The sequence below is a fragment of the Cavia porcellus genome, unplaced genomic scaffold (genome assembly GCF_034190915.1).
Source record: "Cavia porcellus strain 051 isolate PalLab524CR breed Dunkin Hartley unplaced genomic scaffold, mCavPor4.1 scaffold_28, whole genome shotgun sequence".
Classification (NCBI taxonomy): Eukaryota; Metazoa; Chordata; class Mammalia; order Rodentia; family Caviidae; genus Cavia; species Cavia porcellus.
In genome coordinates, this window is record NW_026947511.1 from 18,362,307 (window position 1) to 18,390,271 (window position 27,965).

The window sequence follows — 27,965 nt, forward strand, 5'->3', positions numbered from 1 at the left end:
TGGGACAGACCAGGCTGAGTTCTAGGGTGCAGAGCAGCTGTGTAAATAGAAGAGGCCTTGTGTGCACCCCAAGAGTAAGCTGCGCTGGATCTCTGACACGTGTCTTACGTTTGGAGGCGACTTGTGAAAATGGTTAAGGGGGTGGAATTTGTCCATTTAAGCGCGGAAAAGTGGTAACGTGTAAGGGATGCATACATAGGTGAAGCATTACTTGCGCATTCAACAGCGTGCTGTGCTTGAACTTGGCCGGCGTCTGAAGGGCCAGGAGTGTCCCTGAGTAGAACAGACCGCGGGAGCGTAGGCGCGGACCGGCGGTGTGTACGTGGTGAGTGTGCGCGCGCGTGTGAGCGAGGGCCAGGCCCGCCCGCGTCCGCCCGGCTCCCCGTGGGCCGCCCGGGCCAATGAGCGCGCGGCTGCGGGGGCGCGGCGGGAGGGGGCCGGGGCCCTGCGGATGGAGGCGCGGGCGGCCCGGCGCGCTCATTCGGCGCGGGCTCTGCCGGCCGGACCGGGGCCGCGACCCGAGGCGGGCGGCGGGGGCGGCGCCCGGGGCTGGGATGCGCCGGGGGCTCCGTGGCGGCGGCGGCGTCGGCGGCCGCGGGGGGCAGAGCTAGCGTCGCGGCGCGGGGAGCCAGCGCGGCCCGGCGGGCGAGCGGCGTTGGCGTTGGCGGCGGCGGCGCACGCGGAGCGCGAGGGCTGCGCGCCCACCATGGCCGCCCAGGGCGAGCCCGGCTACCTGGCGGCGCAGTCCGACCCGGGCTCCAACAGCGAGCGCAGCACCGACTCGCCCGTGCCCGGCTCGGAGGACGACCTGGGCGCCGGGGCGCCCCTGCACTGCCCCGAGTGGAGCGAGGAGCGCTTCCGCGTGGACAGAAAGAAACTTGAAGCCATGTTACAAGGTAGGCATGTCGCGCGTCGCGGCTCCCCACGGGGGAGCCCTCCTCCCCGGCGCCCGCGCCGGCCCTGCGCGGCGGAGCAGCGAGGACCCCGGGCGTGGGGACTTGGCGGGACCCCACCCTCCGCCCCCTCCGCGCTCCGGCACTGCTGGGGCGCTGGAGGCCCAGAGTTTGTGCCGGGCGCCCGGTTCAGATTTAGACTCTGAGATGCCGCCTGGAGCCCGGACTCCCGAGCTGTGTCATCGGGACGCGGCAGACGCCCACTCCCTGGACTCTCGGGCTCCAGCTCTGGCGCTCTGTCCGTCTCTCTCTCACTGCTTGTCAGGATCTACTTCCTCCAGCTGAGGGGCCTGGTCTGGCCATTGGGAAACGCTCAGCAGATGTCAAGGCTTAAGAGCGAGCTCCCCACCCCCTGCAGCCGAGGGCCGGGTGGGGCGGGCAGCCCGGTGCTGGGCGCTGCTGCCGTGTTTGAGGACAGTGTGTGTTCATCCCTTGACAAGAGAATGAAATACGTCTTGAGTCACATTCGGTTCATGAAAGTCTTCTTGAGCGGTGATGTCTTTGTCTTTCATAATTTGGGATCTTTTTTCTTTTTCCTGTAAACTCTTCAGAGTTTCTCGGGGACTTTCCCCTGGCAGGAAAGCTTTGACCACATTGGACTGGAAACACAGTGTGATTTATAATCTGACAATTGGAGTGAACGCTAAAACCTCCAAGGTCATTCTCACCTTCCTTAAAAATGTTAATTACCAGCCTACCTGTGGCCATCTGCGTGGCTCATTTCCCACATCCATGGAAGTTTTGAAATGTGGTAGTTTGAATGACTGTCATTCTGAAGGTTTGTGCAGAGGGCCAAGCTGATCTCACTAAGGGAGGTGGTGAAGATTCATTCAGTAGCTGGTGCCCTTTTATCACTTGAGGACTGGAGCTTTCCAAAATTGTTTTAGTTTCGTGGCTTTCTGCATAGCTTATTTTGACTTTATCAGTCAATATATTGCAATATGGGAGCAAGTTAGCCCTCTATGGAAATGCAGTGGCGTTTTAAAACAATTACGCAGGTTATTTTAAGAAAGAACAACATGTTTTCCAAAACAATAACTCGGTGGAAACGAAACAAATAGCAGGAGTGTTTGGCAAGCGTTTTTGGATATGTTACAAATTTGTCTCCCTTGTTGTTTATTTTTATTGATAAACACCCCTAATGGTTGTCCTGTCTCTATTTTCCCCCCAAGTTATGCAACTTCTAGGAGAATTACATCTGTGATAAACTTTTCAAATAAAAGTATTGCAAAAACGGATTTGAAAACTAAAGCCCGTGTTGCATTTTTGTAACTAATTTTATTTATTTATTCCAGGCTTCTTTTTGCCGGTTTCTGATTATAGAGCATGCAAAAATGTATGTTAGAAAAGGAATTGAACTGGGTAAGATAACATACTCTTCTTTTTCGGCAGGTTTCCAGTTTGTTTTTCTACATGAGTTTGGAGTGATGTGAAGGATTAATGATCTTTTTTTAAAAAATAGGATTGTGAAATGTCACGTCGTCTTTATCCATGCACATTTAATGACAGCAAACCCTGTCGGTGTAATGACTGAAGCCACTATAGGTATAACCTGTACTTTAGAAGTTCTTTTTAAAATTAACACATTTTCATTTTGAATACAATGAAATATGAATGAAACATTTTTAAAATTTGGAGGCTATTCTGTAGGTAGGAAATTCTCAAATCCAGTGATTGGAAAATTGCTTTGCGGTTTTAAAGTTAAGTTTCTTGTATAGAAAGTCTTACTAGAGTTAGCACTTCTTCAGTAGTCTGTATGTAGTGAAATGTTCAATTAGTGTTGGGCACAGTAGTTTTAACTTTCCATGATCATCTGTAAATGGATTACTCCTTGTGTGAAAGTAAGCTTTGAACGCGTTTGACAATCGGACGCAGTGCACAGGATGCCAGGTCATTTTAGGATGCATGTTTTCCAGTATCAAATTGCTCAAAACTACCATGTTTCAAAGAATGACACTAGTTTTCCAAATCAAATGTAATAATGTGCCTTGATGCTTAATACTAGGTGATCACACAAAAAATGAGTATTGCAGTCAGGCAGAGCTGGTTTCCTATCTCCATGGGACCTTGGGGAAAGTGCCTGAGTCTTGCCTTGCCCTGAAGTTTTCCCCTCTATTAGCAAATAGTCCTATTAGCAACATAGGGCTAATATTGGACACTTTTTCTTAGAGTTTTATTTGCATGGAAAGAGAGATACTTCTTAATAAGCTAACACTTGTGACAGTGTTGGTAAATAATAGCTTCACAAATACCATTTTCTTGTATTATTAATTTTTTTTTGAGACAAGTTTCGCTTACAGCCTAGGCTGGCCTTGAACTTATTATGTAGCCTAGGCTGACCTTGAATTTGTGGCGATCCTCCTTACCTCTGCCTCCTGAGTGCTGGGATTGCAGGCATGTGCCATCACTCTCATCCCATTATTAAAGTATTACATCAGAGGTTCAGGTGATTTCTAGCTCCTACCATGACTTACGAGATATGACATATACTTAATAAATGGTTGGGGAACAGAAGGATTTTGCAAGTTCACAATTACAGAAGTAGAGTAGATAAAAAGCAAGGTAGTAAGTCTGATAAATCAACAGGTTTTCTAATATTGGTAGATATTTTTGGGTAGAAAACTTCATTTGAAAAAGATCAAGTAAAGATGTAGTTGGTTGGGTTTGTAATTATTGTGAATTTGGATTAGAGATTTATCTTGGATTAGAGATTTATCTTTTTATAGTAGTTTTAAAATATCAGATGTAGTTTTCCAGTTTAAATCAGAACAATAAGATAGTTGTCCTTAAGTATTAAGAGTGCAAATTGGTGATTATAATGCTTGGAATTTGTTTTCAGAGAGACTGTGCTAGGGGCAAGTTAATCTTTAATGGGTTGTATTTTTATTAGTAGAGAAATTCTTCTACGCAATGGACCAAAAATTCAATGAGGTTAAAATATGGGCAGTAGAGTAGCAGTCGGAGAAATAAAATACCATTCTTGGATGCTCACTGAATCTTAAAATAATTGGTATATAACATAAAAACCACCAGACCAAAAGTGTGGGGCAAAATCACTATTTTTGCCTGAGTTTTCTTTTTCTCTTTCTTTCTTTCTTTGTTTGTTTAATAACTGTCTCAGAACAAAACATGTATACTGTCTGACATTTTTGTTGGACTTTGACAGTTATTGATTTTAGTCAATGATTTTTTAAATGGGAATTTATTTTTAAGTTTAGGTTTCTAAAGTCTTTTGTCAGCCTTGGAATAAATACCATGGACAGCATTTTGTTTTAGTGATAAAATGATTTTAAACTTTAAAGTACTGAGTTTCAAAATTCAGATTTCATGCTTTATGTGAGATAATAGTGTTATTTCATTTAAATCATTTAAATGTGAGTTATGATATGGAAAAACAAGAGAACAAGTTACGGAAGAAAGTATGGGAGAAAGTAGGAAATAGTTGAGTGAAGAGAGCCTGAGATAATCTCGGTGGTTGCAACAGTACTAAGACATAAACACAGGACTCCTGTATTAATTTTTTTTGCATCAAAAGCTTATATATATATATATATATATATATATATATACACACATATATATGGCATAAAATTAAGAATTTTAGCATCAGATTTAGACACAAACAAAGGAAGAAGTGTAGGTGGGGAAAGATGGTCTGTTTAACATGAAGGGAGACTGACATCTGGTGGGCTTTGTCATACTGCTGCAGAGGACTTTAGAAAACATGTTACATTTTTACAGTGCCAGGCAGAACTTGGATCATTTACTGGTGCTTGCCTGAGTTGCAGAACTAGTCACCAAAGCAGAGGTCGTCATACATCATTAATAAAAAGTATGCATAGCAATCATGTTATCTCTTCAATTCAACAAACTTTAATGGAGTTTGTCTTATGTGGTAAAGGCAATACTTTTTAGATATGGCTGTGGGAGAGAAAAAACATGAAGCAAAAATATTTGAAAATAAAGGAGTAGTGGAAATAAAGAGTAAACTAAGTGAATTGAGCTTTTTAAAGCTAATGCTTGATCAAGGGTATCAGACACTATGAGCAAATCAAACAACTTTATGAAGCTTAATGGTTCACCGTGTAGGACTCTGATCCAGATCTACATTTGAATCTTCGTGTTCCCTTTGAATAAGAAGATTGAGAAAATTTACTATAGATAGCCCTATTTCTAAATATGAGTGTTAATAGAAGTTCTTACATATTGAAGTGACTGCAACAGTTACAAGTAAAATACCACAGTGTGGGCCCCATAGGGAGTGTGAAGTGGGTGGATTAATTGTGATAATTCATTGTAAACCATAATGTAGAAGGAAAATACATTGAAAATGAAAATCAAGTTTATTGGAAAGTGGATATAATGTTTCTATGATTAGTGGACTTTCACAGCTATTTAAACACTATTGTTGGCCTTCCTGGGAGATGTTTTGAGTGAATTAGACTTTGAGAGGTAACTTGAATAAAACTTTACTAGATATGACTGTGGAAATGTAGGTTTTGCTCATGATGAGAGGGCTTCTGACCCTCTTTATTTGTACTTGTACTTGCTTTGAGTACTTTTTATTCTTTGAATGGTCCTGAGTCATTCCATTGCAATATTTTTATTAAATCAGTTATTCTAAAGTCTTATACTTATGTGTTTCTCTGGGCTTAAGTCATTCACTGGTATCTAAAGTGAGGCTTTTAAGAAGTAAATGTTTTATGTTAACGTGAGCTAACATGTTCTGTTTGCTCACCTGTAAACTGGGGAATATAATATCACCTGAAGGTGATGATGTGAGCACTGAATAAGAGAATGCATGTGAAGTGCTTATTCCAGGGCCAGGCACTTGATGCTTAGCAAACATTAGAGCAGCAGCAGCATCAGCGTTATTCCATAGGATGGATAATTTCAGAATTCTAGAAAGCAAACACTTAGCAGATAACGTGATTTCTTAAAAAGTGCATCTGAGTCCTTTTTTGGGGGAGAAGAGTGTTTGATTTTTTTTAGTGAAAGATTTCCTTAAAAAATTCATTAGGGCAATTAAAGTTCAGCCAGAGCAGAACTGAAGGTAAGATTGCTCCGTGACTGATTGGGAAGACACATCAGGGGTTGTGTGGCTTGGCAGTGAAGGGTTGAGGGACTTTCCTGAGACTGGCTGCGACCGGGGCTCATGCTCTGCCCTCTGTAAGAGCTTGTGCAGATGTACTTCACACTCAACCGTTCTCAGTAATTGTACACACACTCCCCAGACGTCTCTGTGATCATTGTTTGTTAAGTTCCACCGTAGCTAGAGAGGTTTGTTGTATTGATGACATTTACAGGCAGGAATGTATTTGGCTGTAGCCAAGTGAAACTCTTGGAGTTTATCTTCCGCCTAACAAGAAGTCTGAGGCAAAGTGGCCCATACTTCAGTAGCTGCTCAGGAACTTCAAGAAGTCACCTTGTCACCTTCATCATCTTCAGCCTGGAAATTCTTGTCTTTGGAAAGTTCCATCTGTGTTTCTGTAGCCATTATTTGTTGCAAGAGGATGTGGCTTCTTTCCCACCTTATCTAGTTGAAGTAGATGAGGAACAAGATTGTTAGACTGGACGCTGAGTGATTCAATTCTTGGTTTCCTCCAAGCAGGCAAAGCAGAGGACTGTTGTAACCCAGATTCCAAGTGTGATTAAAGCCACAGCTTACCTGATCAGGGATTTGGATTGCATCGATAATCCTAGAAACTTAGATTGTTTGGTAATAATTTTATGTAGGCAGACTTTCCTCCTTAGCACAATCCAAGAGTAAACCTAAATCCCCAAAGAGGTAATGATTTTGATCATCTAAAGTTGTTCTCATCTTGTTACTGTTACTCCTTTTGTGGATGCCAGGCACTGCAAGCTGTGTAGCCCCGGAACTAGCTTTTTTGTCTTTATTGTTTTGTACATGTCTAGTGTTTTGTTCATCAAAAATTGCATACAATACAAACACTCATTTTATTTTTTATTGCTCTGAGATATCTTCTTGTGTCCTCCCTTTTGGGAACTGACTCATTCAGTATAGTTCAAACTTCTCCACTTTTGGCTTTTCATAGAAGCCTTGGTTGGTCCTTCTAATCCAGCCAACAAAACTGGAATTTGTTCAGAAGATGAAGTCATTTTGGAGGCAGTGTGATAGAATTCTCTTCAAGTTTGTGCCATGTTTTGCTATTTCAAGCTGTCCAGAATGATGAGCTAATAAAATATGCCAGTTGGCTCATCCTACACTTATTCCATCTATTTTAAAATAGAGTTCTCATTTAAAAAAATGAGTGAGATGATGGCAGGTATACACATTTCTTTCTGTAAAATGCTTAGTAAGCTACGATTATGTAAAATGCTTAGTAAACTATGAGTGACAGAACAAAATTTAAACACTAATTTATATAGCTTTTAAAGTGTGTTGAATGATTTTGGCGTGAAACGTCTGTTACGCTGTGAGAGTCACCATGTTTGATTTTTAAAATCTTTTTAGTCTAGTATTTAGGACAGTGTCCAAAACCTAAAAAGTCATCAGTAGAATTCTTTGTGAATATTACATGGTTTTACATCATTTTCCTATTAAGTATTAATTAAGGATGTAGGTAATGAATTTATGTGTATATGTGTGTGTGTGTGTAACAAGTGTTAAATCATGTTCCCATTTTTGATCTGACATATAAAAAGATAATGCTTACTTATTGGCTATTAGGTAGTTTCTCTGTTATAGTGAAAACAAAAACTAGTCTGAAATTTGCATTGATTTGGAGTTTTAAGTGTATTTCTTCTTTTTCTTCTTCAGTGCTGGGAATAAAATGCAGGGCCTCGCGTGTGCCAGGCGAATCCTCTAGCTCAGACCTACATCTGCAGCCTTTTAACTGTATTTCTCGTAGATGATGGTGCCTAAACATAGAATTTGGAAATTAATCAATGATTTTATTCCTCTTTTTAAATTTTGTTTACTTGTTTATTCTCTTCAGTTTTAATTTTTATTACTATGTTTGCATTAAATAATGATTACATTCCATATGGGGAGTTGGTACGTGAACGTAAAACATCTCAATTCCTTTTTTCATCCTTTTCCTCTCCCCTCTCTCTCCTTCCTTCACCTCTTGATGTCTTTTCCATTTGAAAAAAATATATCGTCTCACTTTCAGTTTTCTGTCTTTTCTTTTGTGCTTTACTTATGCTTTGAGTTTCTAATGTAAGAGAAACCATGTTGTATTTTAGCTCATGTGTCTGATTTATTTCAGTTAACATTATGGTATCAAGGTGCATCCATCTTCCTACAAATGATTTATCCTTCTTTATAGCAGAGCAGTACTTCATTGTTTATAAACATCACATTTTCTTTATCCATTTATCTGTTGATGGACAAAGATTCCAAGATTTAACTATCATGAATTCTGCTATAAACGTGGATATCCAAGTATCTCTGAAATATGAAGCCTTTGGAAAGATGCCTAGAAGGGGAGTAGCTGGGTCAAGAGGAATTTCTGTTTTTGGTTTTTGGAGGAATCTCCACACTGATTGCCCTAGTGGTTGGACTAGACTACATTCCCACCAGCACTATGGAAAGGTGCTTTTTCTCCCAAGTCCTCGCCAGCACTTGTTTTGGGTTTCATGGTGATGGCTGTTCTTTGTGGGTGAGGTGAAATCTCAGTGTTGTTTTTATTTCCATTTCTCTAGTGACCATTTCTTTCGGGTATTTATTGGCCATTTTGTACCTTTTTTGAGAAGTGTCTACTCGTTGCAGTTGCCCATTTTTTGATTGGGTTTTCGGTTTTGTGAGGGTCTAATTGTTTAAAGTTCTTTATACATTCTACATTAGTCCTCTGTCCAAGGAGGCCCACATTTTCCCCCGTTCTGTAGGTTGCCTTTTTACTTTGTTGATTGTTTCCCTTGCTACGTGGAAGCTTCTTAATTTGATGGGATCCTATCTGTTGATTCTTGGTATTTCTTGGCAATTTGGATTCCATTCCAAAAGTCCTTTTATATACCTATGACTTCGGGAGTTTTACTTATTTTTATCTTGCAATAGATTGTTTCTGTTTTAACATTTAGATCTTTGATCCATTTTGATTTTAGGTTAATAAAGATGTAGATTCAGTTTTCTGAATGTGAAACAGTTTTCCTAGCACTATTTGTTAAAAAGGCTCTCTTTCCTCCAGTGTATGTTTTTGGCCCCTTTGTCAATAATCACATGGCTAAATGTACCTGGAGATGTTTCTGTATCCTCCGTTTTATTCCACTGATTCACATGCCTGTTTTTGTGCTGTAACTTGGCCTTTTGATCACTGTAGCTGAGAGTGTAACTTGAAATATAGGATTGTGATGCTTCTGGCTTTGCTTTTGTTGCTCTGTATTGCTTTTGCTATACTGGGTCTTTTCTGGATTTATATGAATTTTAGGATTGCTTTTCTCCAATTTTATAAGGAATGCTGTTAGTATATTGATTGGAATTGCATCAAACCTGTACATCAGTTTTTGAAGTACGGCCATTTTGACAATATTGGTTCTGCCTATCCAGGAACAGGGGATATAGTTCCATTCTCAGATGTTTTCTTCTAGCTTCTTTTCATAGTACTGTGGTTTTCATTCTAGAAGTCTTTTACTTGCTTGGCTAACTTAATTCCTAAGTATTTGGCTTTTCTTGATGCTATTATTAGTGGTATTATTTTCCTAATATCTTTCTCAGTGACTTCACTGCTGTTGTATATACCACCATTGATTTATGTGTTGATTTTGTATCCTGCTATGCTACTGAGTTTGGGTATTAGCTCTAGGAGTCTTTCAGGGAGAATTTTTTGGGTCTTCTCTGTAGAGGATCATGTTGTCTACAAGTAATGATAATTTTACTTCTTCTTTTTGTACATATCTTTTATTTCTTTCTCTTGCCTGATTGTTTTGGCTAATGTTCTGAGAACTGGGTAGAATAGCATGGTAATAGTGGACATAGTTGTCTTGCTCTTGATTTTATAGGGAAAACTTTCAGTTTTTCCCCACTTAATATTATGTTTGCAATAGGTTTGTCGTTAATGCTTTTTATGAGATTGAGATAAGGTTCTTCTATACCTATTTTTTTCATGTTTTTTTTTTTTTTATCATGAATGGATGTTGGATTTTGTTAAAGCCTTTTGCTCCACCCATTGAGGTGATCAAGCAGTTTTTGTCTTTGCTTTTGTTTGTGTCATGTGTTACATTCATTGATTTGCGTATCTTGAATGGTCTTTTCATCCCTGGGATGCCTACTTGGTTATGATGTATGATCTTTTTGATGATTTGTGGCCTTACACTTGCCAGTATCTTTTGAGGACTTTTGCATCTATGTTCACTAAAAAGGTTGGCCTGAGTTATCTTTTTTTGGTTGGCTCCTTGTTCAGTTTGGAATCGGGGTAATGCTAGCTTCCAGGAATGACCTTAGGGGCACTCCTTTGCTTTCAGTTTCATTAAAAAATTTGAGGAGTATTGGCATTCGTTCTTCCCTAAAGTTCTTACAGAATTCAGCAGAGAATCCATCAGGAGGTGAACTTTTCTTAGTTGGTAGTTTTTTTTTTTTTAAATCACTGCTTCAATTTCATTGTCTGTTTTTGGATTACTTAGGATCTTTCTGTCTTCTTGGGTCAATTTTGATCATTCATGTAAAGGTAATAATTATCCATTTCTTCCGAATTCTCCAATTATTGACTTACAGGTTTGCTAAGTAGTTGCTTATAGTAATATGGATTTTGACATTGGGTGTGATTTCACTTTTTTCAATTCTAATTGCATTGATTTGGACCATTTATTTCCTTTTTGAGTAAGATTAGCTAAAAGGTTATCTATTTTGTTTATTCTTTTGAAGAATTAGCCAGTTGATTGATGTAAAAAAAAAAAAAAAAAAAAAAAAAAAACAAGGAAAAACCAAACGTCCAAAATCCAGCACTAATCACTGATGACATTTTGAGAATTTTTTCTTAGTCTTTAAGAAATACTCCCACATGTTCCTAATATAAATCAGGTACAATGTTAACTTTTGAAATACAGGTGAAACCAAGATAAATGTGTTCCTAGGGTGTGTGACTTCTGTTCTGCCTTGGGATTTTATGTTCCTTCTTTATTGATTTGTGGTCTCTTATGAAGATTCTTGAAAAACATGGTTTGAAGTATCTGTATAATCCCTTTGAGCTGATGTACTATACTTAAATGTTATAACACTTTAGAACACTTTCAGTGAGCAGACAATGGAAAAGAGCCTATTATCTCTACTTAAAATGTTCAGGACTCAGATCTTGGTCCTGTCATGTTAGCTATGTGACCTGGGGCAAATTAATAGTTCTCTGAGTCTTAGCGTCCTCATTTCCAACATAAGTATTGTGAGGACTAGTAATACTGTATACAACGCATATACACAGGATATAGCATTAGTTAATAATGTCATTCCAAGTACGTTTGTTTAAAAACCTTTTGTTCTTAGTTTGCGGTTCTCATCAGAAAAATTTTTACCAGTGAAATTGTTGGGCAAGGGGCACAGACCTTCTAAAGCTGTAGATCAATTTTGCAAAATTATTTTTTAGGAAAATTTTCATGTTAGAAAAAAGAAAAAAATTGCAGAATATTTCTTCTTGTATTTATGATCATGACAGACTTATTTGAGGTGGAAGTTGTGATATATTAGCAGCAATTGTGTTGCCAGTAGAGTAAGAGTTCTGTTTTGCCTTACTGAAAAAATTTAAGTGATGCTTATCTGACAGCATGTCAGTAGATCAATAGTTCTTAAAATATATGTGCATAAAAACCACTTATAGGGTTTATTTAAAAAGGCAAACTTGGGAGCCTGCAGTTGGGTAACAAAAAAACAAAAACAAAAATAAAAGCTAAAACAAAAACTTGGAGTTTATGCAAAAAGTCCAAATTTTTTAGGTTTGAGGGTAGTGTTAGTAGTGGCTGTAGAGATATGTGTTTTGAAAATAATCTTGTGTAAGTTTAATGTAGGTGGTCTCAGGGCTACACTTTTGAGAAGCATTGCTAGGTTACCACCATTTGAAGATGGTTGAATAATTGAAATTTTTTCTTTCTTGAAGGTGGTTGTTTCTCCATATTACTAAACCATTATTTAAAAAGTATGAAGAAAACTTTTAATAAAGAAAACGTCATCAGTAATACATCATTTTTATGTGTTTAATGCCTTGAGATATAGTCCTTGAGAATTTATATACAGCATTTGCTATTGTTTTTCAACCAGCATTTAAATCTCTGTTTTTGTATTTTAAAGTAGTTTTCAGAAATAAAAAAATGTTTGAATGAAAATTCTTTTTCCCCCAGTTATGTGCCACCTTATTGTAAACATGATTAGATAGCTTTTATTTTTCCTAGTGGAGCTATATTCTGATGAAAAAGTTTAAAGAATATGTGTGTTAAAGAATGTGATGATTTTGAAAATAGCATTTGAGCATTTGCCATGTGAAAGGTCTTGTTTTTGGTGTTTATGTTTGTTCAGTCATCTCAGCTTCTTGGTAATGGCCCTTGAGACATATGTGCTGCAGGGATGTGTTAATTTTTAGAAAGAAAGCTATGAAAATTTAAATTTGCAGCCCTTATTTCTTTCTGGAATAATCAGTAGGCCTAGACACCAGCTTTCTCTTAGAAGCACTTGGTGTGTAGGTACAGTGGTTCTGAGTTCAGAATGAGTTCAGAATAGCCAGAATAGGCTGCACTAACTCTTGAATTCCTTACTGAAATTTGGAGCATCTTGGTGGTAGATGTCAGAGTGGCTTAGAATTCTCAGTAAGAATGCAGACATTCATCAACTTTGGTAAAATTTTCTTATTTTCTCTGTTTGTGAAACAGGGATAATAATACCTTTCTCTTGGGTTATTATGAAGATTGTATGATAATGTTTATAAAGTTGACTCACAATTGGTGCCCTTAAATGGTCTGTACTTCTCAAATATATCTTATGTTTTTCTCCGGCATCTAAGCCCAGTGCTGTGCAATAGCTGGATTGTGTTTATAGAATAAATGACCCACAATGGGTGTGGATTGAAACCTTTGTCCCTTTTTGGGTTAGTGGACCTAGCATTGACCTCATGGAATGGAAACTTAAAGCTAGGGCATGTGCTTGGCCTTGAGAAACATTAAAAGGTTCTGTCTTACAAGTAAAGCAGAAGCCTTCTCTGCGTATGATGGTCTTTTTTGTCCTTAGTCAAGGGCAGTGGTGGCAAATCTTTTCAGTGATACAAACAAGCTACATTGGCACATGTCCTGTAGGTTTACCACCACTGTAGTCCAGGGGATATACAGAATGTTCTGTTAATGATAGTACTTTATCATATTTTGAATGGGAGTTTATAAAATTTAATTCAGATGAGATTAAAGCTGAATAAATTATGTCTATCTGATTTGGATTAGTATTATAAATTGAAATTTGGAAGTTTGATACAGCTTTTCAATTTATTTAGTTTCAAACAGTGGATTATCTTGTCCTTTACATAAAGTACTTCCAAATACTTGTTTAAATATGATTTAAGGAATCTCAAGTAAGATAATATACTCTGAGAAATGGAAGTCTTCTATATCAGTTCATGCACTATATTAGGATTACCACTGAGTTCTTTTGAGTTAGGGGGAAAGAACCCACTTTTCTGAATAGAGAAACTGAGATTTAGCCAAAAATACATATATTTATGATTTTAATGTAAAGGGAGTTCTGTATAAATAGCCAACTTTCAACCTTATGGATGTTGTCTCATAAATTATTAGGGAATAATGAGGCAGTCTACAATGGGAAGCTGTTGCATATATTGGGAAGTAGAATGGTTGACCAGAAGTCAGGTGACTTGAGCTCATGGCAGACTCTCAGCTGTGAGCATGTGAATTGTGCTGTCGGACTTTGTTTCGCGCAGCTTCACACACAGGAGCTCTAGCAGTGAGTGAGGAGAGGAGTGAGGATAGCTGAAGCGCCTTGGTTTAGGAGGAGCAAGCGTGCACAAGACAACTGACCATGCAGTGGGTTTTCAGACCCTGGATTCTGTGGGTCAGACTGTAGCACCTGGGATTCCATGGCCTAGGGACTGGCTAATTTAGGATTCTCTGCGTGAGCAGAGATTTCAGCGTAAGCCATAGTTGACACTTCCTGGTGTTGACATCCAGTGCTAGATAGCAGATACCATGTGTTTCTCTGACTTCCATCTTCTGTCACATTTCGTTCTCTGCCAGCATGTCCAGTTATCAGACTTCTTTTTTCCAGGGTTTATATCCGGCAGCTAAACCACTAGAATGACATACCAGGGAAATGTGATAACATTCATCAAATTAAAATCTGAAGTAAACATAACGACATCTGTATGTCCCAATTTTGAATATTTTTCAGAACTATTTTAATTGATTATTGAGAACATTACTTTTCCACAGAAGACCACTAATGTATGTATTGTTCATGTTCTGAGGTGGTCCTTTCATCATTTTCTGTGCTTCTTTGTTAAAAATAACATATGAAGCAAAGTCAGTGTTTTGGCACGATCTTATTTATTTATATTTTGAAGAGAATAAAACCAAATGAAATCGAATAGAGTCAAACAAAGCAGAACAATAACAAAGAACATGATACAGGACTTCAAAACAAGATAAAAGGAAATCAACAATGGCTACCATAATGCATCTTCTTATCTTTAAAGTTACTGCCCATATTATCAGACATAATAAAATCAAACAAAACAGAACAGAATACTACTGATCAAAACAAAACAGAACTTCAAAACAAGATAATAGGAAATCAGCAATGGCTACCGTAATGCCTCTCGTTGTTTTCAAAGTAGCTGCCTGTCCTGTCAGATATAATAAAACAAAATAGAATAAAGTCAATCAAAACAAAACAATGAAAGCAATACAGGGCTTGGAAACAAGCTGATAGGAAATGAATAATGGCTAACAAAATATATTTTGTTACCTTTGAAATAGCCACCTATGCCATCAAATATAATGAAACAAACAAAACAGAATAATGAAATAAATACAGGGCTTCAAAACAAGATAATAGATTAACAATGGCCATTGCCTTCCCTTTTTAGATATTTCCCCCCTTTAACTTTCACAGTATCTATTGTACCTTTTGTTTTATTTTTTATTTTTAAATTTTTTTTATTTTAAAGAGAATAAAACAAAAGAAAAGAAAAAACAGAACAGTGCAAATCAGAACAGGACAATGCAAGCAACACAGAACTTCACAAGACAGCAGGCATCAACATTGGCTACCGTAATGTCTTTTGTTTTCTTTGAAATAGTTGACCATACCTTCACACAGAGTAATATCAAACATAACAAAATAATATAAAACCATTCAGAAGAATCAAAGCATTACAGATGTTAAAACCAGATAATGGAATGAACAATGGTTACTGTGTCTCATTTTGTTCAAAAAACTTGTCCATACTATCACACATAATCAAATAAAACATAACAGAATAGAAAAAATCAAAAGAATAAAAGGATGATGGGACTTCAAGATGATAGGAAATCAGCAATGGCTACCATAATGTTTTCTTCAAAATAGCTGTTGATACCATCACACATAATAAAATCAAACACAACAAAACAGAATAGAACCAATTTAACAAAAGAATGAGAGCATTATAGGACTTCAAAACAAGATAGTAGGAAACCAACCATGATTCCCAAAATGCATCTCATTATGTTCAAAATAGCTGTCCATTCCATCAGACAGAGTAAAATCTAACAAGACAGAACAAAGCCAAACCTAACAAAATTTTGAAAACAATAGAAGAGTTTAAGACAAGACAGTAAGAATTTAACGGTAGTTACCACCTTTTCCTCCCAGTTGTCTCCTCCCTATCACTTTTATAATAAGTATTTTACTTTTTGGATCCTATTAACTTTTTCTGTTTTTTATACCAGAGTTCACTTGTATGAGTTCAAAATGTTTCATCCAAGAACATGATCTCCAGTTGCATCCATTTACCTACAAGAGTCTCGAGATTATTCTACTTTATAGCTGGGTCACTTTATATTATATGTAAATATCATATTTTTCTTATTCTGTAGTTGATGAACAAGTTACCATTGCTTTTGTCTGGTCTCCTGTGGCATGGAACAATTCCTTTCTCTCTTTTGATTTTTCAGTCTATGAATTTCCTTTTGATTTAAATGTGTTTCTTGTATACATTTTTTGTATACAAGGTTGATGGATCTTCTTTCTTGATTCACTCTCCCTGTGTTTCTTTTTATTGCTGAATTGAGGCTGTCTACATTAATGGTTACAGTCAGCATACATTAGTTTGTCTCTGCCATATGGTCTTCCTGCTGTTGGCTGGCCCTCCACTTTTCACCTTTGTTCAGTTGCCTGTCTTGTTTGGTGACCTCCTCAGCTGCTGTTCCTGGAAACATGTTGATCTTTACCTCTCTAGAATATCTTAGCCCTCTCTGTAGGATTGGTTTGGTGGTCATGGATTCCTTCAGTTGTTCTTTATCATGGAAATTCTTATTTTTCCATTAATTTTGAAAGATAGTATTGCAGGATACATCAATCTGAGTTGGAAGTTGTTTTCTTTAAGGATTTGAAACACTTCATTCCAAACTCTTCTTGACTTGATGGTTTGTGATGACAAATCTGCCATGATTCCGATCGGTTTTCCTTTATAGGACATCTGTTTCTTTTCTCTGACAGCTTTTAATATTCTGTTCTTACACTGAATTTCTGAGATCTTGATTATTACATATCTAGGTATAGATTTATTTTGGTTATGGCTACCTGGAGTTCTTTTTGCTTCACTTATCTGAATGTCACATCCTTTTCCCATGCTTGGGAAGTTTTCTGCTATTACTTTTGTAAATAGACTTTTAATGTCATTTGTGTTGACCCTTGCTTTTTTGCTGACACCTATCATTCTTAAATTATTTTTCTTTGTGTCATCTTGCAGCCGTTGCAATGTTAATTCCTGGTTCCTTGTTATTTTATTTATTTTTTTTTTTTTAAGAGCTCTTTCATTTCATGATTACTAGCTGCAATCCTGTCTTCAAGGTCTGAAAATTTATTTTCAGTCTCTTTCAAGTGGTTTTTCCAGCTTTCAGTGGAGTTTTTAATTTCCTGGATATCTCTTTGAATCTGTTTGATGCGTTGTAAATCTTTCTTATATTGTTCATTCAAGGTGTCCCTCATTTTCCTGTGCTCCTCTATTTTTTTAATCTATGTCTTCTTTAGAGATGCTTAGCAATTCTTTTATCATGTTTTTCATTTCTTCTTTTACCTGAGATAGTTTTTCTGTTCTAATTTCTTCTATAGCCTCATGAAGTTGTTTCTTTACTTCATTTGCCATCACTTTAGAAACTTCAGGTGTACAACTCCCAATCTTTTCTGTGTTTACAGCTCCGGGACTTGCTCTGCATGGGTTGGAGGCCAGAGACTGCCTTTTGCTTCTTTGTCCTGCATTTTCCTGTATTCTTTTGTACAAGCGGGTAGTAGGGTCCCAGGCACTTCCCACACTGGCTATAGTTTCTCTGAAGTGAGAGTGTTTGGTTCTCCTGACCAGTGCTGGCTATAGGTATCCGATAGTGGCCAGTGGGTGTGCTGGTGTGGGGCTGGCTGCTGCTTTTCCCAGTGTACACTGGTTATGGACCAGATGCGTCCTAGATGGTGGCTGGTGTGCATGCAGGGACAGGGCTAGCTCTTGCCTCCTGGACTGAGCTAATTACTGGTGGGAAGTATCTGCATTGGTGGGTGGTGGATGAGCAGCTCTCATACAGGATGTTGCTATACAATTCAGGCTGGTCTACTATATAGACTAGGCTGGCCTCAAACTCATGGTGATCCTCCTGCCTCATCCTCTTGAGTGCTGGGATTATAGATCTCACTACACTGAGATGGCAAGATTTTACTATCTTTTTAAATTACTTGATTATAATGTTTTAATTTTAAAAAGAAAGAAAATATGTTTGGCTTGAGTGTTACAAGAGAAGTGTAAAGACACATTCAATTTAATCTAGGGAGTTAATTTGTTTTACATAGGAAAAGGACACCCAACATGATTACAAATCTGTGGAGTTTATTTTTCTTAAGTAATCTGTAGTTTAATAAAACATTGTTGATTACCTTTAAAAATGTATTTATTATCAGGAAATGGGTATGTTGGGTGCATTATCTCTGTAAAGTATAATTGATCATGTCAAAGCTACTAGAATTTAACAAACTAAAATGATTTTAGTGTGAGGGAATTCTGTATAAATGGCTAGCTTTTAAGCTCATGATAGTTGTGTCTTACATTTTTTGGGAATTGTGAGACAATCTGCAATGGGAATTTGATGCATGAGTTGGAAAAGTATCCTGAATATATATTATAGGACTCATGTATGAATGTGACTTTTTATCTTTGAAGGGATTACAGTCTATTGAAGGAGAAGAAACCTACTCATACTCCTCAGTACTAAAAGAAAGGAAGATCTCATAGACTTAGACCCTACTTACTGAGTGTGTACATCTTACCCTGAGGTTACCTTGTCTTACTCCACAAGCTAAAGAAATGTGAGGGACTGAGTAAAACAGGCAAAGCTAATGTGACAAGGTACTTTTTGTTAGCGCTGAGGATGTCTGCAGCTTCTCATGTCCTAAAGACTGAGTACTTATGCCATTCACCTAAGGAATTAAAAGATAGCTGTTTGCCTGTCATCTGGTTAACTCTTTGAGGAAGGTCTCAAGTAGCTCTTTGGGAACTTTCCTTCCCAGAACTTGTAGGTTGTGTACATCTGACAACCACTGGCCCCTATGGGCATCCGGCAGATTCCTAAGGGAAAAAATGAGAAGTGTCTCTGGTGTAAGCTTCAGATAAGGCATGTCAGTGCAAAGTGGGTTGATACTTACACTTCCCTATAGCCTGGCCATAATCCCAACAGAACATAGGGAGGTAGTGGTGGTGGTAGTGAGATAGTTGGAAGCTGTTGTGTCTTTATATATTTTATTTATTTACTTTTGGGTTTTATGGGGACAGGTTCTTGCTGTGTAGCCCAAGCTGGCCTCAGATTTGAGGAGTGATGTGATTATAGATGTGCACCACATTGCTTGGATATGCTACCACTCCTGGCTACTTTAAATGCATAGAACAACAACAATCAAAATTCAGAATAGAAGAGTTGGACATAAGTATTGAAGATATTTCTTATCTTTTTTTTTGAATTGAAGAAAATTTCTTATGAATTCTTGATGACAGCTGTTGAGTATGGTTTATGAATTTAGAAATAAACCTGTCTGCAATCAGTAAGATATAGGAATAGGAAGCCTCAGATTTCATTCTACCAAACAAACGTTGACTTAGCAATATATGGTCTAAAAAAACCTTTATGACAATGCTAGATATCAGACACAGTATCATTGTATTCCAAGTAAACTTAAAACCAGGTTCTACTGTATTGAAATTGGTAACAAAAGCTTTTGATTTCATTTGGTCATGCATAGGTTATGCTCTACTAGAAACCCATTGCAAAGTTTCTCTGTTCAATGCCTTGGCTTTTCAGGACTATCCAAGGGACTGGTTTCTCTCTTGCTTTACATAGAGTGCTAATAAGGATACCTGGAGGCTCTAGAGAACAGCAGAGCAGCACCAGAGTACCTGCTGCACTGCAGGCAGACACCAGAAGAAACAGGAGACTACAGAAGACAGGAGAAAAACAAAATAAAACAAAACACAAAACAAAGCAAAAGAAAACAGTAAACAAAGCTAGCTTCCTGTGAAATTATATAAATAAGATCAAAGGAGATGTATTCCTGGAAACAGGTTGTGAAGCCTTCAGAAATCAGTCACCCAACTGACTGATGAGTGTCTTTTTCTGTACTAGGCCCACCTATAAAGACTGAGAGCAGCTATGTTTTTCAGAGACAAAAATCTTGACAACAATGACAGCAATAACAACCAGAGTAAAACAAGCCGCATGATGAAAAAAAAAGGAAACAACATAGTTAAACAAAATAAATAAATCTCCAGAAACTAATTTTAAAGACATATTCCTGGAAATTAATTAGAAATTTCAGTATACTGAAAGAAAAAAAAGAGATGAAGAATATAACTATGCATAAAGTTAAAATACTAACAGTGTGATAGAAATTGTAAAACAAAACCAAACAGAAATTGTGGAGCTAAAGATTATAACCAGTGAAAAAATTTGACTGTTCAGGATGAACAAGCAGAAGAAAAAAATGAATGAAAATATACCAAGAACAATAATTCTTCAGATTTTGAAAATAAAACTTACAATAATCAGATATTTAAGAGACCTTATATTCCATAGAAATAAACAGGGTCATAATAGTTACCACAAACAGTTGTATGCCAAAATAATGGATAAGCTTGGTAAAATGGGTAAGTTTCTAGGAACCCACAATCTACCAAGACTGACCTATGGAATCAGATATTTAAACAGACATACTGTATGAAGGTCGAATCAGTAATCAAAACCCTCTCAACAGAGAAAGCCCCAAGACTACTTGGCTTTACTGAAAAAAGCTTTCAGATATTTAAAGACTTGAGACTAATCTTCAAGTTGTTCTAGGACATTAAAGAGGAGGAAAATCTTGTAACCTATCAGGACAGTATTATTTTGATACCAAAATCAGAAAAAGATATTGTAAGAAGAGAAAACTGTGAATCAGTGTACATACAAATTTTAGCAAACTCAGTCCAAACATACATTGGAAAGGTTGTATGTCAAAATCACGTGAGGGTTATTTTTGAAGTACAAATATGTTTCAGCACATGAAATTAATATAATATTGATATATTAACACAATAATAAAGGACTAGCAGCAAGCATTTGAGAAAATGCAGTGCTCTTTTATGTACACTAACAATGAATAATCTGAAATGTCGATTAAGCAGACAGTCTCATTTACAAAAAGAATAAAATACTTAGGAATAAATTTAATCAAGGACTGGGACACCACTGTACACTGAAAACTGCAAAACATTGGTGAAAAATGAAAGAAAACATAAATAAATGGAAAGATATGTTCATGAATTGGAAGTCGATGTTCATATTACTCAAAATGATATACAGAGTCAATGCAATTTTACTGTGATACTAATGTCATTTTTTTTTACAGAAATAGTTAAAAACCCATCCTAAAAGAAGTATGGAATCTCAGAGGATCTAGATAATCTTCAGAAATAAGAACAACTTGAGCCCTCATGCTTCCTGACTTAAAAACATATTTGAAAGTCAGAACAATTGAACAAGATGAATAAAGAAAAATGTAGAGTAATTGAATAGCATAAAAAATCTAGAAATAAATCCTCACCTACATATATTATACTCTGTCTCCTTGACAGAGATCTCAAGGCTGCACAGTCTCTTCAGATGTTGCTGGGAAGAGTGGATTTCTGTTTGGAAAAAAATATAGACAGATCCTTACTGCATATATCAAAATTAGCTCAAAATGGTTTGAATACCTAAATGTAAACTATAAATTTGTGAAATGGGACCTCTTCAATTCCTACATGAAAAAAAATAGCTGAAAACTTCATGACACTGGGTGTGACAACAGTTTGTAAGCTATGATATCCAAAGCACAGGCATTGAAAGCAAAAAGAGATGGACAGGACCATACCAGACTTAGAAACTTTTGCACAACAAAGGAAATAATCAGAAGTTAAAAGAGAACCTATATAATGGGAGACAAAAATTGTAAACCATATATTTTATAGGCCTTCATATCCAGAATATATAAAGAATGTCTATAACTTGTAACTAATTGAATTAAATGGAGATTTTCCCTAAGAAGATAAGCAGATAGCCAGCATAGATATCAGGTGTTCAATATCAAGTAAACAATTGGTGAAATTAATTCAAAACCACAAAGGAAGATCACCTTACATTCATTAGGTGGGTATTATCAAGACAAGACAAAATGAAACAGAAAAGTATTTGTGGCAAATTGGAATTATACACTTTTGGTGGGAATATAACCAAGATAACTGCTTTGGAAAACAATATGAAACATATTGTTTGGAAACAATCTACAAAGAGATTACCAAAAAGATTGATCTAGAGAATCCCAATTATAGGTGTATATCCAAAGAATTGAAAACTGGATCTTAAAAAGATATTTGCATATCTATTCTATTCTTATCGCACCATTATTTTCAGTAGTCAAAAGAAGGAAAAACAACCTAACTGCCATCCATGGAATAAAGAAAATGTAATTTTATATACCTCCAACAGAATATTAGTCTTTAAAGAGAAGGGAATGCTATCATGTGGTACAGTATGAATCAACCTGGAGGGTATTACGAGATGTAAAATAAGCTAGAGCACAAATATTGAATGATGGTACTTAATTTACATATCTGAATTAGTCAAACTATCAGAAATGGCAAGTTTTGGACATTGCCAGGGCCTGGAGGAGGAGGTGGAGGGGACTTGTTCAGTGGATGTAGGGTCTCAGTTTTGCAAGCTGAAAAAGTTCTAGAGCTCTGATCTACCACAATATAATGTATGGTAAGCACTACTTTCCTGTTTATTGAAAAATGATTAAGCTTGTCAATTTTATATTACATGAAAAAGAATAAACTTGTCTGCTATTACCTGATTTTTTTTACCTGATGGGACAGATTTGCCTATGTAATCTTTTATGCTAAGGCACACACAGAGATCAAAAGTTTGAAAAAACAAGAAAGATGCTCAAAGAGTCACAACTGGTTCTTTTTTGTTAATACGTTGAAAGAGGGAGCATATTCTGTATTTCATAAGGATGAAAGAATTCATCTGTTGAAACCTGAACTGCAAGCATTTCCTTCTGAGACTTGCATAAAAAAGTCAGCCCTCATGAAGGCAGAGTTCTGTGGTAACTGCAGCCTTATAATAGCATTTACATTTGGTATTAACATGTGCATAATGGGAAAAAGAATTTGGTGATTTTCAAACTCTCAAATCCAAGTGTGTTGAGTAGGCATTTCTTTAGAAAAGCAAATATACAAAACGACTTTGTGTGACTTGAAGTTTTAAAAAAATGTACTTGCATTCCATAGTTAACAATTGTAACAGTATCACTTTCTCAAATTTCCATATTTTTAAAGTAGACTATCATGGTTTGGCTCAGCTACTAAGTTAAATTATTGCTGATTTGCACATTCCTCTTGGTTACACTATAATCTTTACCTCTATTGGAAAATATGCAGTATTTTGAATGTTTATTTCAGGCTACTTGGCTTGAAACACCTCTGTTTAGCCTCAAAGCATAGATGTGTATGGATGATCTGTATTAGGAATCTAAGAAGAAAAGAGAGAGAAGTATAATGGGACAGTTAAAAACTCACACTGATAAGGATCACAGAGCTCTCCAAACTATTTTAAAAAGCACAATTTGGTGCAGTTAAATTCTCAGTAATTGATAAGCATGGTTCTTGTTTTATGCACACACACATACCTATGTATATACACATAAATACATGTCTATATATGTTATTACAGTTGATTGTTCGGCTCAGTTCAGGAGTTTTAACAGCCAGTAGCTGAGAATGTGACCTAACTTGGAGATAGTGTCTTTGCAGAGGTGATGAAGTTAAAGTGAGGTTATTAGGGTGGGACCTTAGCCAGTAAGATTGGGGTCCTAGTAAAAAGTGAGAACTCCTGACACAAGCATACAGAAAGAGAAGACAGAGTGAAGAGACACCGCGAGAAGGTAGCCATCCATAAACCAAGGACAAAGTGATGCCACTTACCCTTCTCTCCCAGATAAACAGCTTGCTGACACCTTCATGTTGTATTTCCAGTGTCCGGAATTGTTTTAGCCATGTGGTTTTGTTGCTTAGTTACAGCAGTACTAGTCAATAAATCAGGGTGTACTTGTCTAGCTATAATGCATGATTAATCTTTAATATTTCTTAGTATCTTTCAAGTACTCTAACAAGTTAGTGTTCCAATACCTCAAAGAAATTAAGATTGGATGTGATGGTGAAGTGGTTAGGTTTGGAAAATAAACTCAGGACCTTTGACCATATTTTTCTCAAGTAAATATCAGACTTTTTCTTACTTAGAGTCTGTAAATTTGTACAGTTTGCAGCAGCACCAGAGTGATGAATAGATGGGAGAAGCAGAATCACTAACAAGAACAATGTATCCTCGTCTAGCAACCCCCCCCACCCGGCCAAAATCATTAAAGTACATACATATGAATTAAATTTTCTGGAGATTAGAAACAGTTGAAATGACCATTTTCCTACTGCCCCCAAAGTGCAAGTGCCATTGTCTTGTGCTCTGTTTGTTGTCAGTGGGAGTAACACTTGAGTTCTACACTTGGAGAAGTGGAGGGTGCAGAGATCAGCTCTGTCCCTCTGAGTGTCTGGCTTGGCTGTCAAGTCTGTGTTTACTACCTCTAACCCATGCCAGACACACTGGGCCGTCAGCTTCTGACTTGGAGAACTGGAGTTAGGGATAGAGAAGATGGAAGGTATGGGAAAATATTAGGATTGTCGTCATGGAGGTAGGGAGAGGTTCATTTTTCGGTGAAAAAGTCTTCCAGTTACTTGAATTCTGTATACTAAGTGAAGTTTGTGAAACTGGTCTGGGAAATGATTTTAACAGTAATTTTTAAATAAGAAAATAAAAAAGAACTGTGTCATCCTAACGTTAGTATTGGTTAACTTCTCTGGTATTATAGACACTCAAAATATACTGAGTATGCCAATAATTCTACCACTCTTGGAGACTAAGGCAGGAAGATTATAAATTCAATCCTGGCTGGACCATTTAGTGAGATCTTGTCTTAAAACAAACAAAAAACAAACATACAAAAAGGGGTAAGGATATATATAGCACAATGGGAAGGCCCTGGGTTCCCTCTCCAGTACCAAAACCAAACCAAACCAAACCAAACCAAACCAAACCAGACCAAAGTGAACATTATTTAGAAGGCCTGAAGATCTTTTACTAGTGCTTAATGTAAGACTAATATTTTTGGTGATTGAAGTGATTTAGAAATGTTGACCTAGACATTGTTAAACTTTTATTATTTTTTCCAAAATAAATCTCATGTTTAAAAAATAGGTAATCTGTGGATGTTATTTTTTTAATTAAAGACTTTTGTGACAGTTTATTTCTGTGATAGAATTAGTCTGTGTTTCATCATGAGTGTCCTTAGTTTGTATACTTTTGTACTTTTATTATGACTATTTCCATTCTGAGCAATTTCAGTCCATAGTCTCTAATTTTAAAATATCCCAGCCACTAATTACAGAGTATTTTTTATCTTGTATTTGTATTTTAAATTGTGAGGAATAATACATATATAAAAATATAGTAAAAAAGCTGAATAAATTTTTTTTGCAGAAAAACGAAATAAAACAGGACAGAATCAATCAAAACAAAATGGCAAACATGGTACATGACTTTAAGACAAAATACAAAGAAATCAATAATGGCTACCATAATGCCTCTTGTTATCTTCAAAAGAACTGGCTAGACCATCAGGCAAAATAAAATCAAACAAAATAGTACAGAATAAAATCAATAAAGACAAAACAATGGAAACAGTACAGGACTTCAAAACAAGATAATAGTATAACAACAGTGGGTACCATAATGCATCTTGTTATGTTCAAAGTAATTGCCTATACCATGAGACGTGATACAATCAAACAAAACAAAATAGAATAAAATTAGTCAAAACAAAGCAATGAAAGCAATACAGGGCTTCAAAACAAGCTAATAGGAAATCAATAATGGCTGCCATAATATATTTTTTATCTTTGAAATAGCTGTTCATGCCATCAAATATAATAAAATTAGACAAACCAAAACAGAATAAAACCAAACTAAACAGAACAACGAAAATAATATGGGTTTCAAATCATTATAATAGATTAACAGTGACCATTGCTGTCCCTTTTTAGACACTTCCTCCCCTTTAACATTCACAGTATCTATTGTGCATTTTGGATCCCACTAAGTACTTTAGTTTTTTATACTAGGAAGACAACATGATATTTACCCATGTGACTGAACCATTTTCCCCGTGAGCATGATCTCAGGTTATATCCATTTATGTACATGAGCCTCAAGGTTATCTTTTTGTATAGCTGAATAGCTTTCCATTGTGTATAAGAGTGCCATGACTTTCTGAACCAGTCTGCAGCTGATGAACAAGGTACCTCCACTTCTTCCTGGTTCCCTGTCACATAGCACATTGTTCTCTCTCTGTTGTGGTTTGTGTTCTGTGGCCCCACCCCAAGGCTCATGTAATCGTAGATGTGACCAAATCTAGTATTTGTGATTGGTTTGTTGTCTAGCGCATGGATTGGTGCTGTGAGTGTTTCATCTGCCTGAGGTGGAGCCTGGATATGGTGTAATGGCAGGAAGAAGGTGTGTCTTGCTCTTTTGCTTTCATTTTTCCTGTTTGCTACAGCCACAAATGGCTGCACTGCCATACCACACTGCCTTGGAGCCAGCTGAGTATGGACTGAAACCTCCAACAGCAGTAAGAAATAAACCTTCTTAAGTCTGGGCATCAGGTATTTTTTTGTCTCAAAAATGAGTAAAAAAGTAAGTAAAACAGAATTTGGTACCAAGAGTGGGGTTGTTGCTGTGATTGTACCTGGCCATGTGGTTTGAGAGTCTTAGGAAATGGCTTGTGAGAGAGTTTGGAAAGGTTCAGAGCTGTTGCCTGAATGCAAAGAGTTGGAACAATGTAAGCTGTTCTCTAAGGGATTTAGCTCAGTGGCTTAAGTGCCTGCCTGGCAAGCACGAGGTCAGGAGTTCGATCCCCAATACCAAAAAAAAAAAAAAAAAAAGGCTGTTCTCTAGAGGAGATTCTGGTCAAAGTTCAGGAGACCAGGAGGTGGATTAAAAAGTCTGCTGGTAAAGACCAGGCTTGGGAGGTTTCTGCTGGGAAGAAGGATTGCATTGGTTGTTGGACCCCGCATGATGTATGTTATGGCTTGGCAGAAAGTTGGTTTGCATTTTGCTTGTGTTCAGAGACTTTGCCTGAGACTGAGATTAAGGACAGTGGACTGATTAGTCTGGCAAAGGAAATTTAAAGGAAATTGAATATCAAGTTGGTGGCATGGCTCTTGGAGGTGTTTAGCCAGATTTATGTTGTAAATCAAGAGCAAAGAGCCCAGCAGGATAATTTAAAATGTTGTGAGTTTGGCCAGAAGGAAAACTCCAGGAAAGCTGTGGACTGTAAAGATAGAGCCAAAACCTTGATTACTGAGAAGGAACAGAAAAATAAAAAAGATGGCTTGGGGCCATTCCAGGAAGCAGTGAGTCTTCACCTGTTGTGGCCGCAAACCACCAAAAGTGAAAGACTTTGCTCAGAGGAGAAAGCTGCAGAGCACCAAATTCTAGAGTGGTGACAGAGCCATAGGAGGTTCTAAAATGGTGGCAACGACACAAGATCCCAGAATGGCAGTGGCATAGAGAAGGTTATTCTCACAATCAGGTTCAGAGAGACCAGCAATCCAGGCACTCGACTCTTACAGGCAAGAGAGAGAAAAGCCTGCTACTGCTGTAGCTGGCAGTAGACCTTGTTGGCATCTACATGGCACTGGTTTTAGGCACAAGGAAGATACACAAGTTCTGAGGGCAAGACAGCTTCCACCCCAATTGCAAAAGGCCTGGGAGGCCAAGCAGTATGCCCCTGAGAGGGCAATATGTAAAGATGTAAGGGTGAAGCCAAAGGTGCAGTGGAGACCCCAGAAGTTTGAAAAAGCCAGAAATGTGGATCATCCAAGGAAAGCTACAAAAGCCAAGCCGAGAGGACTTAGGAGAGACGCTGCAGGAGTCAAAATCCCTGGAAGTGCTGTGGGAGTGGAATCACCCCAGCCCTTTGGAGCTTGCAGCCAGACTGCTTTAGTCGCTAAGTGTGGAACTCCAGGACTTAATGTTTGCCCTGCTGGATTTTGGACTTGTTTTGGTTCCAATCCTTGGAATTCCCATTTATAACTTTTGGAATGGTAATATTTATCTTGTGCTTTTGCATTTTGAAAATGTTTAACCTTGTTTCATTTGTACAGGGGGTTACAATTAGGAGTTTGTCATAGATCTTGGAAATGACTTGAG

The 27,965-nt window shown here is 37.5% G+C and overlaps 1 protein-coding gene across 3 annotated transcripts in view; it reads left to right on the forward strand.

Moving 5' to 3' along the window:
* The first annotated feature begins 491 nt into the window (after positions 1 to 491).
* Positions 492 to 27,965, forward strand: part of Bicc1 (BicC family RNA binding protein 1) — a 270,554-nt gene continuing 243,080 nt past the window's right edge. For 2 of the 3 annotated variants that reach the window (XM_063239523.1, XM_063239524.1), the window contains exon 1: positions 492 to 896. In XM_063239523.1, coding sequence (XP_063095593.1) covers positions 707 to 896 — 190 coding nt within the window. In that variant the 5' untranslated portion in view covers positions 492 to 706. The remainder of the gene's footprint in view (positions 897 to 27,965) is intronic. The other variant, XM_063239525.1, reaches the window with a different exon arrangement.